At 40.6% G+C, this 14,978-nt stretch overlaps 1 protein-coding gene across 12 annotated transcripts in view; it reads left to right on the top strand.

The window, feature by feature from the left end:
* Positions 1–14,978, top strand: part of GRIP1 (glutamate receptor interacting protein 1) — a 323,666-nt gene that overhangs the window by 163,580 nt on the left and 145,108 nt on the right. The window contains exon 1 of one of the 12 annotated variants that reach the window (XM_019279840.3): positions 2,378–2,758. The exons of the other annotated variants lie outside the window; for them this stretch is intronic. Coding sequence (XP_019135385.3) covers positions 2,704–2,758 — 55 coding nt within the window. The 5' untranslated portion in view covers positions 2,378–2,703. Of the gene's footprint in view, positions 1–2,377; positions 2,759–14,978 lie in introns of those variants that run through there. 12 annotated transcript variants of the gene reach the window in all.

Genomic DNA, 14,978 nt, shown 5'->3' with positions numbered 1-14,978 from the left:
TCAGCATTTCCTTACCTAAAGGCTTGATTTTTTTTCTGGTGTCTGAAGTCTGTCTTTTGCAGCCTCCTAGCTCTGTAAGTGTGCTCTGTTTTGCATCCTCTGCCAAAGGGGCTGAACCAGGATAAATCATGAAGTCAGATCACAAAGGCAAGCAGCAAGCAGTTCTTCCTCATGGTGTAGATACAACCTCTTGCCATTCTCTGCCCAGCAAAAGTCTTCAGTGATGTTAAGATTGCACAAAAGTGAGCTCTTGAGTTGAGACCTGCTCAACAAAATCATGTTCTTTTGAGCACTGCAGGCTCACCTGGCACTGATGTTGGCAGGTGATGTCAAGGTCCATATCCAAACAGATGGGAGTGGAAACCTTACTGCCTGGTGTAGACAATGCTGACCCACAGCTGACTGGGAAGAATCAAAGAACAAATGTTAGGGCAGCTAAACTATCATCTTGCAGTATCTTCTAGTTGGCCATAAGTTAAGGGGAAGTGTTTAAACTGGTCTGCCTGGGTCCAGCAAAGTTTATGGCATCAAGGACAGGCATCTGTCAGATGAGGAGGTAGTAATAAGGATTCTGGATGCCGATCTGCAGAAAGAGAGCAGCAAGTTCAGGCAGCTTCGGTGTCTCAAACCTGAAAGAGCTGTGAGCAGGGGCTGTGTGCTGAGGCAATAGCCTTTGGTTTCTGGAACAGTTTGTCCAGGGGAGCAGAGAGAAAAGAAAGCAGATATAACGTGGTATTTATTGGTATTATTGATGTGAGGTTCTGTTACCTGAGCAGGAGGTGGCAAGAAAGAGAGGTGGCAAATTCTTTCCTCTAAAAGCATATTCCCCACTTAGCCTTCTCTTGGTTTTCTCTGTATGGGAGAACAAGAATACACAACTCCTCTCCCCTTTCCCTCCATAATAGTCCCAAGATTTTCTGTTTGCTTTCTGGACCACTGAATTACTCTGACTTAAACCTTCGCCTTCATCCTGTGGTTTCATCCCTCCTTGTATGCCCTGTCCATACCTGGCCGGAGGTCTGTGCTTACAAGGATGGAGCCATCAGTCCATGCCTTCAGGTGCATCTGCTTTTCCACTGGTTGGGTTTTATGGCTCTCTGGTACAAGAGCAGCTACAAGAAGCAATAACAAGGTTGGTGAACAAATGACTCGATTACCCCTATCTGGTTTTAATGAAATAAAATTTCACCAGATCTGTCTGGGCAATTGCAACTGTACTGATGGAGTGTTTCACCTTACCCTTGGAAACGTGGCTGTTGCTCCAACCAATAAAACAAAAATAAGAAAAACAATCACTGTAATAGTAGTGAGTTGGAGTATGGGAAGCACAGGGCTGCAGATGCAGTGAGGAGCAGGCAGGGAGAGAGAAACGGCTCAGAGTGTGAAAGCTGTCCATGCTTCCTTCTGGCTTTCTGTAGCTGGTGGTAGAAGGTGTGCACCATGACTATAACATTAAATATAGTGATGGATAGAAGACGGCAGAAGATAAACTAAGCAATTTTGTAATCAAAGCATGTGAATGGGACAGAATATATGAAGACAGTTTGAAATATATCACTCAAGTGAAGCATAGATCCTGAGAAAGAAATAATGATCTGTTGTCTTAAAGGAGAGTATCTGGTACAGGGCTTGGGGTTTGTGCGTAGATTTGATGTGATAAACTCTATATGGAATATTTTGGTTTGCTTGCTTGGCTTCTAGAATGGGTATGGAGTTTTGTCCATAAAGGTGGTATGGAACTCTAGTTTAAGTGGTATGCTCTACTTCATAATTTTCTGAATGATTTGTAAAAGCAGGTTAATTTGCTGTTTAAATAGGCATGAGAGAACATAAAACTCCTCGTGAGCTGAAGAAATCTTAACAAGTGGTGCAATGTTTGGCCAGTAAATGTTCAGGTGCACTAAAATCTGCTCTCTTCTCCCTTTAGTGAAGGCAGAAAATTCGATTAGCTGTGTGTTTTCTATTCAGCATCATTTTATTTTGGTGTGATCAAATGCTTGGTGGTCCTGCCCACACACACCAATCCATCAATTCCCTCCACTCCCTCCCTCCCCCTGTGGTCTGTGCTTCAGCATCTGTAATATACTTGTCTACAATTGTCAAAAAGCTTTCATGGTTATCAAATCAGGCTTTTTCTTTTTCCTTCCTTACAGATCTGTAAGATTAAATCTTTAATATGCTTTGATTAGAATATTTCCATTTGAAATAGGCTCCTTCTCCCCCAGAAGTAGGATTCCTGGTGTTTTTGCCCTATTTATCCAGAGGGAACAGTAAGGGAAAGGATAGATATAAGGAAGGAGGAGAAAAAGCACCCGGTCTTGCTGAAACGTGGGGCCCTTTGCCTGGCACAGCGACCATCACTCCCTGCAGGGTCAGGGAATGCGAGAGGCTGGGAGATGTGTCCCTCTAATATCCGCGTCTGTGTGTGCAGTTGGATGCTTTCTAGCTTTTAAAGAAATACGGCTTTTTAAGCCCTTCATCTCCTCATGCAGGTGGTGGTGACGGCGGTAGTAGTTGAATGACACAGCTTTGCTGGATGACATGGAGCTGATCTCTGCATCAGCCAGGAGGAATTAAGCTTTGTCACTCCCCGCCGGGGCTACCTTTTGCCTGGTATGTGCAGGAGGAGGAATTCACAGGCTGCTGCTGCATTCACCCAAGCAGAGCCTGAGCGTGCTTTGCCAGGGGAGGCAGGCAGCCAGAATGATAGCTGTCTCTTTTAAATGCCGCTGTCAGATCCTGAGGAGACTTGCAAAAGGTAACGTGCTTTCCTTCTTACTCATCCAGGGGCTCCGTTGCATCCTTCCAGAGACACAGCCTGATGTTTTTACTTTTAAATATGACTGTCCTTCCTATGTACTGTCAGGCAACAAAGAACTCCTGATACAGGAGGGTGTATGGGCTCTTTCAGTTACCATTCCTACATGTCCCAGGCTGTGGTCCTGTTAGGAAGATAGATTTCCTTTTTTCTTTTTTTCTCTTCTTTTTTTTCCTTTTTTTTTTTTTTTCCTTTTTTTTTTTTTTTTTTTTTTTTTTGGTTATTGCTAAAAAAAGGTTTTTTTCTCAAGTGAAGTGCTAAAGTTATTGTAAGGTGCAATTGTTTTGTATTTTTGCTAACTGCTCAGTGGAGTCCCTCCTAGGTCAGTGCATGCTCTGCCTTACTGGGAACAACTGACACTGCTATCCTGGACCTGTATCCAGAATGAATTTCTGTTGTTTCATGTCCTTTGCGAGCTATTTTTACCTGTGCTTTAGATGCCAAAGACTCTTCTATGTGATGAGGTATGGATAGCAGCATGTGTTTTTTCAGGACTGCACTGGCATGTCACACTTTTGAAGTTAATTTGCCTGTTAGAGCAGTATGCATTTTATCTTACTGTAAATCTTTGTAGTCTCTTGTTTTACCGCTCAGAACTTTAAAATACTACTTGGAGTCCTGTGTGATTGTTAAAGCAGATATGTGAAAACCTGCCTAGGACACCTTCCCTGTTCAGGAACATACCTTATTTTCTAAAAAGAATGTTTACTTTTTTTAAAAAATCTGTTATGTTTGGTAATTTTTTCCCTCTCTATGTAGAAAGGTTTAATTTGGGATTTTAGCTTGATGTTTTGATGGAAACTTCCAACATTGTAATAGTGTTATGTGTCTGCAAATAAGAAGCTTCTATTTTTTGTCTTGGGTGATGTGAAATATTTAATGGCTGTTACCATGCAGCTGGATATACATCCGTATGTGCATGAAACTCTTTTAATCAGCTTAGCTTGAAAAATCAGAAATCTTTGATTATTAGTCAGGATAGCTCAAAATCAATTAGTGTTTTATTTTGCAGAAGCATGAAAAGGTAGCATGCTAATACTATGAGATCAGTAATAGGAAGAGAGAAGAATACTGCAATCAAACTTATATAATCATTTTCCTGTTACTTAGATTGCTTTGTGGGGCCATGTTGTTCAAAACATATGAACTTATATATTTATTAATCATCCTCTCGATAGATTTGCTTCTCTTTCAAATCTGTGCTGTGTGATGCCTGTTTTTCTCGTCTGTGTAAAATGTTTCGATTCTGGTAGCTCTGTTACACATTTATCAGGTTGAAAATCAGTGTATTCCCTTTTTCTGGTGTGAGCAGAGCAACCTTTTTGTCTGCTGATATCTTTATCAGACAGATCTGGGCACTAATTTAATCTGTCACTGATGAGAGTTGTTACTTCACTTAAATACAGTTTCCCTGTGAATAATCAATAGCCTTATACATCATAGCCATCTTAATTCTTTCATGCTTCCGTCGTTCAACAGAACTCAGGCTAGTGGGTTTTTTCTCCTTTGAAATAATCTTAACTTCCTTTGAGACTCCTCACTCCTCCCACTCCCTCCCAATAGGAGCTGGCATGATACTATTGATTTTTTGCATTAGTGTGCTTTATGGTTGTCTCTAGTTGATAAAGTCTAGAGGTATGTTCATATATTCATTCTCCTGTAAGCCATGTGCATGCTGGACTGGTGTTGCTGTCCTAATTGACAGGTTCCTGAGTTTTCACTGCTGAGTAAAACCTTTGTTCTTTTATCTAGTTCTCTGGGGTTTATGACCTTGGCGTTTACATCTCAGACAGCAGTTAAGGCCTGCTCAACACAGCCAGCCTAGCTGAGGACAGGGATGCACCTTCACATTGTTAGTGTGGAGAGGATTCTTGCCAACAGCTGGCAATCTCCTGCTGCTGTATCAGCTGGAAGATCTCCTTTCCTTCTAACTTGCTAGTCATGGGGTTTTGCGCATTCATTGCGTTCCTTTGCTCCAAAAGAAGTTTTCCTTGCTTTAGTACTTGCCCCCAGCCTGTCTCTGCTAGGGTCTTTTTCTTCTGCACTAATCCTGTAGCTTTGTGCAGTTCCCCAAAATAATTTCTTTACTGTCTTCAGGCCCTCCTGTGGTGAAAAGAAACAGGTATGCTGCACACTATATTAGTGTCTTGTGTTTTTAATAAAAGATGTGTGGTTAACTATACACAAAATGTGGAAATACCAGCTTTATTTATGTTACGTCATTTTTCATGCCTGTCTTGACAAAGTAAGCTTGTAACATCATTTCTTGTTCTTGCAGATAGGGCTGTAAACAGAAATGCCTCATCTGTGCAACTGGAGACTCTCTAAAGGCAATTCTTTCCAACATGGAGATATTCAGGCAATATTGTATTTTACAGCAATTGCACTCTCCTCTTGTACTCCATCTTAACCTTTGAAAGCGAAGAGGAGAGCTTCTTTTGTATGTCTTTCTATTGCTGCAGGTACTTACTTTGTAATTGAAAAAAATTCTGGCAGGAGAATCTTCAAGTGTTGTGAGCTAATTTCAAGGCAAAAATATCATATAGTAGTGGGAATGCTCTCCAAAATCTAGTCAGTGACCCACTCCTGCTCTTCCTTCTCATAGTTGTGAGTCAGAGCTTGCAGCAGATAACCCTTACCTCTCTTGACCTCATCTCCAGGGTCATCTTCAGATGGGAGCATTAGTCTTCTTCTTTGTCCTCTGCCTTCAAACGTACACCATTCATAGGAGGCAGGCAGAATTATAGAATCACAGAATGGTTTGGGTTGGAAGGGACCTTCAAATGTCTTCCAGTCCAGCCCCCTGCCCTCAATCCTGCTTCACTGCTGCCCCTGCCCATGCACTCCTCCTGTGCCATATTGCCTCTCTGGGTATAAGGGCTACTGTGGCTGCTGCAGCTGCTGTACAGAAGTCTTCTTCTGTAGTTCCACTGTATCAATCACTCCCCCTCTTAAAGCAAAATATGTGGCAAACAAGAAGTGTACAATAATTATTCATGTGGGAAATTTAGAAGACTGAGATTAGGCCCCTTAAAATGTATTACACTTCAGTTTTGTGAGTCTTAATTTTGGAGGTCAGTACATTTTCAGTAATGAAATTGCACTTTACCAAGGTCAGATGAAGGTTCATATTTCTGTCCATTAACAAGCAACCATGGAAGAAAAGTATTACGTTATTTGATGATGCAATTTGCAAGAATGATGCCGTGTGAGACTTCTTTCTCATAGGTGTTGAGACATGATTTGAATTTAGATCTAGTCTACCTAGTTAAGAACAAAAATAAGCTGCTGTTTTCTACACCAGTGTGTTGTTTCTATGCTGTTTTTCTGTTACGCATTTTTTTAATAGCTGCTAAAATGTTTATTGTGGATGAGAGTTTGTGCTATAGTTACCTGATTTCTTTCATGAATAAATCTTTCATGCTTTTACATTTGAGCTGAAATATTGTTGGGTCAGTCTCTTTTTACTGTGATTATCTATACGTATTTGAATCTCTATGTGTATGTATATACATTTTAAGCAATGTTGGAAGTAGTTAAAAGGTTCTGAAAAGAGAAAAGGTATCTTCTTACCATATTAGCTACTAAAATTTGCACTGAGAAGAGGGTTTTTTAATTTTTGTATATTAATTTTTTCTCTCCTTTCTATCCCAAAAGAGCAAGGTAAGCCAAAAGCTACATTTAGAATCTGAAGTAGTAGCTGTTTTTATAGTTTTCACAATGAGAAGTACTGGGCTTAGAGAGAATAATAACTTATATTTTGACCAAGTGAATATAAGGAGAGGCCACATTTGAAGTTGCAAGAGCAACCACAGATCTGCGCTTCATACAGCTGCTTGTATTGTAGGATGATTTTTTTATGCAGTGGAGAAATACTAGGGTTTTTTTCCCCCCAGTTTATTCGTATAAGACCTTGGGCATTGAGCAGCATGTTGTGCATACCAAAGAGCCTGTGGTAATCCCTTACATTGCATATATAGGCTAAATAAAAATGGTACAAATTACAGTTATTATGTTAAGTACAACAATGAACAATATACATATATAATATATTATAGTGAAAAGTTGCTGAAATGTGTAGGCTGGTCAGTTTTACAGGTAAATTAACCACTTTATAGTTTAAAAATTGCCTTTCAAGCGGTGCATTACGAAGCCTTGGCTGTGGTTAATTTATGTACGGACATGTTCGTTTTTTCCCTTTATTAGCCGGAAGAACAGGACTTTTAGGAAGCTGTGTCAGTAGTATAAAGTTACTTACAGAAATGGGTCTCTTTGTTAGAGTCAGGAATGCAGTTTTTAACATACACAGATCAGTGAAGTTATTCTGGATTTTATTATAATGGAAACAGAATAGGAGCACTCTGATAAAGATGTCAACTGTTGTTACACAGGGCATAGCGTGAGGAGCTGAGTGGAATGTCTCTCACCCATCAAAGCTTTATAGCCTATCTTCAGGATAATTTATCACCTACTGCGCATACAGATCCTTTCTGCAGACATATATTTTTATTCTCCCAGTATGTTTCCAATACAGTGAGATAAAGCAAGCTTTAAAGGCAAGATGCTGCACTCCATTTTACAAGATGATGAGTTATCTAAAAATTGGATTGGGGCCTAAAGCATCAAAGGATGAATTCTGAATGTAGCTGGACGTAGGTTATACTTTGCTTTGCCACAAGCAGCTACAGCACAACAAACACAGATTTTTTTTTTTTTAAAGTATGAAATTAAAGTGGTGTAAAGACTTGACATCAAGGCTGTCTAGTATCTTATTACAAACTTGACAGTGTTCCAGAGACTCATCTCTGGTTAATTAATTATTTTAATAGTAATTCTAATTATGTGGTCTCTTTTTGCCAATAAATTGTTTATAAAAATGCAAGTTAACTACTAGAACTGAGTCAACAGCTTGCTTTGAATGAAGTAAAAGTCACAAGTAACAATATCTGTAGGGACTTTTAAACATTGGTTGCTTCCCTGTCTTTCTAAAATTAGTTCTGAATATTCAGAAAACTCTTAAATGTCTGATAAGTTCTATAAATAGGCAGTCAGTATGGATTTGTTGGCTTTGTGCATTAGGTTGGGGTTTCAGAAACAAACTTTGAGGTTTTTCATACTCAACACCTATTTATCCAAGTTGTCCATATCTCCCAAGTTTTTTGCATTTTATTTCTGAAAGTGACTTCTGTGTTTCTTCTGACTTAGTAAACAAGCTACAGTGAAAGAATAAAGAATAGAAGCAAAATCTGGAAACTTTCTTTTCCACTAGCATGTGGGAACTTCAGGGCCACGTCCAAAGCTGCAGCCCTTCCTCAGCCATTAGTGGGTACTTCATGAGAAGACAGGAGAGAGTCCACAGGGGAGAGCTGTGGACGTCTGTCAGCAAGGGAAGTTTTGACATTGCTCTTAGTGCTTGTAATGTAGTAAAAATAATTAAAAAAAAAAAAAAAAAAACCAAACCAAAACAAAAGCATTCCCTGGTACTTGGAATTTTTTGTTTTGTTTTGTTTTTTTAAAAATTATTTTGTTGAAAGACTGTTTGTCAGATAAGAAAATGAAGGCAAAGAGTGGCCATGACCTGTCTTACGTCGCTCAGTGGGTCCATGCTAGTCTTGGGGACAACCCTGTCCTCCCCTGAACTCCCATGTGATCATTACTCATTAGGAGCAGTTACTGAAGTTGGCAAAGACTATGAGAGCAGAGAAGACATTGCAAGACTTTCTCCGTTCCAGATTTTTCGCCAGTTTTGACTTCTTTATTTGCACTTTCTTAAGTGCCTTTGGCTAGGATTGTTTTAGGATTGCTTTGAAATTGTAAGTACCTGCATTATGATAGCTGAAGGAGAGGGAGAGAGATGAATTTTCGTTAAGATATTCCTTCTGTAATTGCTATTTAGGCTTTCCAGCACTGAGTATGTGTAGAACAAAAGAGGCAGATTTATTATATTTAATGAGCATTATTAGTTTGCAATATTGTCTTTTTGTTCAAAGGAATTCTTTGAACTTATTGTTGTAAGAGGTAATGAAAGGAGAAAGGATTTTCTCTTCTACAGCAAGCTGATCACAGTTCACAAGTTCAAGCAATATTTCTTCGCCACTAATATATTCCAGAACTGGCAAACTCTTTATTAATTATTCAGGATGATCTAAAGCACAGCAGCATACTAACCAATCTGTGTGAAGCTTTGAGAGAAAAGAAATACATAAAAATACTTTCCAAATCAAGCATGTACTAAAAGTAGGAGCACTGCTGCAGCCCTTATGGTCTGAGGGTGTGTGTATGACTGGAGTTCTGCAGAGAAATTCCCTGGCTTAGATAAACAGATATAATTGCATGCAGGCACCTGTAAGGTGTAAAGAGAAAGCTGCAATCATATAAAGAGATGGTAAGTAGCCATTAGCTGTCTTTTATCTATCAGCTATTACTAGCTGCTTTCTGATGTGGCAGCTCTGATATCAGTTACACATGGAAAATGTAGGAACTGCTTTTTCCAGCATGTGTAGATTTGCAGGATGGGTTATAGAAGTTGTTGGCTGGTTCCTGCTGAACTTCTTTCACAAGAGTTCAGCAGGTGATTGGGACTTTGTGCCTTGTCGCTAGTGGTCTGATGGGAATAACTATGTTCCTCTCCTCTGAAAAGTATTCTGAGGAAAATTAAAAAAAAAATAGATTACCATGTGTCGGTTTGTAGGTTTTTTGAGTATTAAAGGTGAAGTTATTTTAAAAAAGCAGTTTATTGGTAAGTGGTGCCAGTTTTAATATGAACGCAGGCAAGACATTTGAGCTGTGTGTGATGAAACCCCAGGCTTGCTCATGGGTTGGTTGTTGCACAAATATCCTTCCAAGTATCACCATTGCTGCAGGACAGAAGTGTGCTGCAAATACTCCATGAGTTTGTCTTCGGTGTCATTGCTGCTTCTAGTTGTAGAAGACAGATATTCAGAAACAGCCCAGGATCCCAGTCTGGGTGAGCATTCCAGAGTGGCACAGAAGGTGTGAGGAAGGCTGGAGCCAAGAGCTAGGCAGGAGCATGTATCAGGTACAGTGGGAGAGACATAGCAAATTTTGCCAGTCTGCAGAAATCTGTGCCCATCCTTGCCTTTGCAGAAGAACACTGGATTTTTCTTTGCAACCAAATTTGCTCTCACTCTGTGCCTATCTGATGCCCATGGGAGTTTTGATTACTTTGAAGTATCTTAATTCCACAGAATTCTGTGGATGGAGGTGAAGCCTGAGGAAGCATGGAAAGGAGAAGGGTGGCATGGGGTAGGAGAGAGATGGCACACACTGCAGGCCTTTGCTTTGCAGTCAGCTGGAGGTGCCCATGGCCCCCATCTCTGGGGTGCTGTGGGAGCGGGCGAAGGAGACCTGAGCTACAACTCGGGGAATGAGCTGGGGGAGATGCAGCTCTGCTGGGAGCTCAGCACAGCAAGCGGGAAAGAGGACAGCGAGGAAAGGAGAAGTCAGGGGGATGTGAGAAAAGGTGAAGCAGATGTGGCATGTGCTGCGGGCACAGCCTGTTGCTGCGGGAAAGGCACATGCAATGTGAGGAAAAACAGAGACCCACCCTGCTGAGAATAAAGCAGCAAGGGTTAAAAATGGTGATTTTGTGGAAATGTTCTATCCCATATAAAGTTCAAGTCTACAATTATGTAGTAGTACCTACCTAGATATCTTAGGAATATATTGCAAGGTGACGCTCCAGGTAGAAATGGTCTCTGGTTCCTTGTGTGAAGAATGGACTCACTCTCTCATGAGCTTTATTAATCTTAGTTTGGGGGTCTGCTAAATCTGAGATACACTGTGTTATAGGAGTGAGATCATACCTGCCTTCTGAGGCAGATTTCTGCAGCTTAATCTGTCAGCCAGCATGACTCTGCTTAGTAGTGCCTCATCTACATTTCATATTGTGGTGCTGCTGATGTGCTTCTGCCATGGGAAGGTCCTGTTCTTGGCACAGGCAAGTCTGTCTCTGTCAGCATAGGTTACAGCACCTCTCCAAGCAGCACTCAGTAAATCAACAAAGGGTAATCTCATTTCTTCTGCCCTATCTGCATTCCCTCAAGGAGTTCTGCAGGCCTGGGGAGACGGCTGCTTGGCGGGGCATGTAGGGAGGACTGCCCTGCTTGGAGAATATCCTAAAGGGCCAAGTTTTCACAAGTTGCAAGGAAAAAGAAAGTGGTTCATAACATGCTATTTTTTTCTCAAGGGAAAGAAAATTTATATTAAAATTTTATAAATTTTTTAGTAATATAAAATTTTATAAATTTATTAGTAATATAAATTAATGGAACCTTCTGCATTATCAAACTGATTTACCACAGTGTTACCACAAACACCGTGTCATTCCCTTACTCTCATTTAGGTTCATTTAGGTTGAAAAAGACCTCTAAGATCATCCAGTCCAACGACTTACCCAGCACTGCCAAGTCCACCACTAAAACATGTCCCTAAATGCCACATCTACACATCTTTTAAATACCATTTCCCTGGGCAGCCTGTTCCCGTGCTTGACAACCTTCTCCGTGAAGAAATTTTTTGTAATATCCAATCTAAACCTCCCCTGACACAACTTGAGGCCATTTCTTCTCATCCTACACTTGTTACTTGGGAGAAGAGACCAACCCTACCTGTGTACTTTCCACGTAATTGGAGAGAGTGATGAGGTCTCCCCTGAGCCTCCTTTTTTCCAGTCTATACACCTCCAGCTCCCTCAGATGCTCCTCATAAGACTTGTGCTCAAGACCCTTCATCAGCTCTGTTGCCATTCTCTGGACACGCTGCAGGACCTCAAGGTCTGTCCTGTAGTGAGGGGCCCAGAACTGGGCACAGGGTTCAGGGTGTGGCCTCACCAGTGCTGAGTACAGGGGAGTGATCACTGCCCTCGTCCTGCTGGCCACACAATTTCTGATATTTAAGAAACTGCAGGCCAAGTTCTGTCGGCGTCTTATAAGTGTATGAACTTCTAAAGATGCTCATCCTTTATTGTCTCCTTTCTTCTTTTGGGCATTTGCTTTAAAGCATCACTCCTGTAATATTTAGGAACCTTTTAAGACTCTGGGCAAAAGTTAAATGAAAGCTTCAGCCCAGAATGTTGTTATTACACAAAAAGGAAAAGTATTAGGTAAGTCTCCACTGCAACCTCTCTATCTTATCACTTGAACTACTCATCTGCAGTTTTTATTAGTTATTAGTGCTGTTGGGAATTATGTTGTTACTCGAAAAGGAGACTTCCCTGAAAATGTATTGGGGCAGAAAAATTGCTCCAGATTGGACAGATTACAAAAAGGCAAACACTAGACATAGTTTCGTGGGGGAAAATGTGTTACTGGAAATAGTGTCACATCTAACAAGCTTATTCTGCCTTAGCTTCTCAACTGTGAATAGAGAAAGATCTTAAGCAAGGAAATACCAGCTATTCCAGTGAATGCATTACCACAGTACATCGGTAAATGTCTCCAATACAGCACAGTTTAAATCCACAGTGCTCTCAAGGAAACATTTATACGTTTAGTCAACTAGAATTTGACAGCTCTGTCTGGCAGAAGATACTGTTTTTGGCATCTAGTTTTGGTTGGGGTTTGTTTTTCCATTTGTTTTTTTGCTGGGCATCCAGCATGTGTTGTGACCTCTTAGAGACCAGTGCAGATTTGCAAAGATACTCTGGGCATGTTGTTCTCAGCTGTATCACAAGCCAGTGATGAATAACAAAGATGAAATTTCCTACCATGTTAGGAGGCTTAAGTTGATATATCATTTCCTTCTCCCCAGCAGTCCAAAAGGAGGGCACCCTTGAGTATTTTAAGCTTTCCAGTGACAGGGTTTATATGGTTTTTTTCCTTTACTGACATGCTTATGTACATAAATTTCTGTAGACCCTAAGATAGTATGATGTTGTTATGGCACCTGTGGGTCAGGAATCCATTTTGCTGAACTTGAGACTTAACTTAGTGCAGATTTTGTTTCATTGATCTAAAAGGAGTTAGGAATGGAGATAAAACCTGACAGCCTGAGCTAATATGTAATATGAACAGTTCTTTTTTACTGGACAAAAAAAACCCCCAAAACCGAAACTCCACAAAGCTTGAAAGTAAAAAGAAACTGCATTCTTCAAAAAGAAACAGACATAACAACTTTTTAATTAATAGCTTTTTCCTCAAAGAATAAGAAGGAACAGAGAAAATGGGGATTCTGATTTAGGTTTTGTTTTACTACTTAAAAAAAAAAAGCAGGAAAGTGCAGTGTTCGTGGGGGAGTTCCTTGGGAAGTTCAGCAGTCCAGAAGATTGTCTAGCTACATCTTGTCTCTGTTTTCACTCTGGAGCTGTGTAATGCAGTGATAAATGTGCCCAAAGGCCACTTACTCAATGTTCCAGAGCTTCCAAGGCAGCAGGAGCTCGTCTTGGTGTGCAAATGGAAGGTAGGTTATGCCTTAGGAAGCACTTGAGCTCCCTTTGTAGAAGAATGCAGTTTACTCTTCAGTGCTGCTGTTACGGACCTTGTCAGGATGGTTCAGGCAAGGCCACCAAACCAGCAGCAGCAGCAGTTCCTGCAGATGCCTGTCTGAGAGCCACTTCCTCCGTGCATATGCTATGTAATATTGAAGAGCAGCTGCTCGGTGTTGGCTGACAGCTGCACTGAGGTAGGAGCTGTAGCCCCAGGGAGCAAGGCTGACTTCTCTTTTTTTGCATCTGTGGCAGTAGCACAGTGTGGAGATCTCCTTTGTCCAGTGTAACAGAAAATCTTCATCACTTACTCCCTGCAGAAATGTGAGTATAAACTCTGCCCTTATTTTTCATGGGATTCACATCCTTACAATTTACCCAGACTGAGAACTTGGAGTGGTTGGGCTGGGATGTGGTGTGCCCAGTACTGAGCTTTTCAGCTGTCTCCAAGATTTCAGATCTCAGTGTAGCTGTAATTGAAATGTTCATTAACAGTTCTAGACGAGTCAGTTTGACTTTCAATGCATATTTCAGACCTGCCGTGTTGCTATGGTGTACTGCGTGTTTTGGTGGGGTTTTTTTACCTGACTGTCAAAAAAAGTGCCTTTACTTTTGTAAATAGATAGCTGGGTAGAGGAGATCTCAAAGGTAGTACTGAATCCAGGCTATTTCTTTTTCATGGTTTCCAACAGAATCGGGAAAAGACTTCCAAATCTTTTCCTGATTTCTGCCATTGGACAGTAGGGAAGGTTGGACCTTCTTGAATGGGCATTGGCCATGTGGACTGCATATGATTTTAAAGGGGTTTGCATGTTGTGTCTGTACGTGCAAGTGCATTTTAGGAACTCCAGGTCGACATGCTGAGGCAAGTGTTCAGTTTGTCAGGGGTTCAAGTGATGCCCTGGGTAGCAAAATATAATAGATGACTTAAATGCATCTGTGAGATGCCAAGTGTATATAGGAAATGTTGAAGTTACTTTGGTGGCGTCTTCAGTAGAGAGTTTTAAGCAATATGGTCTTGATACTGATGAAGTATTATGGACAGCTGTCTTAGAAGAAATTAGGACCCAAGCTGACATTTCTAGTGTAGTGTCCCAATGAAGGTAGCATTCAGCACCATTGTGCATCCACTCGGATTCTCATTCACTGTGTGAGAAGTTTCTCTCCTTCAACTATTGTTCAGAAATTACACAGGAGCCAAAAAATTACCGTAATGAGCTGCCCCCCCATGAGCTGTTTAATCTTAATTAGTCATAGAGTAATGAAGTAAGTGACATTTCCTGTGAACTTTTCACATCAAATTCTACTATCCATGTTACCATGAAAGGAAAAGAGCAGAGGGAAGATGTTGGAAAGAGCAGTTGGCTTGTATTTACGGTGGTTCCTCATAAGTTCCCCCCAGTCTGTCCCACAGTGATATCTTTGTCATACCAAAAGATACCAAAAAGATACCAGAAGAGATGGAGCTTAGTAACCTGTTTGAAACATTGTGTTTTCAGACATTAGAGTGATTTGTGGTTAGCTGAAAGAATTTTCAGATTCTTTTTATTGATCTGGTTTTCTCCTTATTTTCTTAAGCTGTTCAAAAATTACATTTTCAGATACTTTGTTGATTGAGATTTCACTATAAGCCCAAGTTTGAGAATCAGAATGTGATTTAATTTTATTGCTTTAACTCTGTTAAGGTTTGTGATTCATTGTGATTGAATGTGAAGA

This window comes from Corvus cornix, chromosome 1A, assembly GCF_000738735.6.
Source record: "Corvus cornix cornix isolate S_Up_H32 chromosome 1A, ASM73873v5, whole genome shotgun sequence".
Lineage (NCBI taxonomy): Eukaryota > Metazoa > Chordata > Aves > Passeriformes > Corvidae > Corvus > Corvus cornix.
Note: the sequence above shows the minus strand (reverse complement) of the source record. Positions and strands in the feature narration are given on the sequence as shown.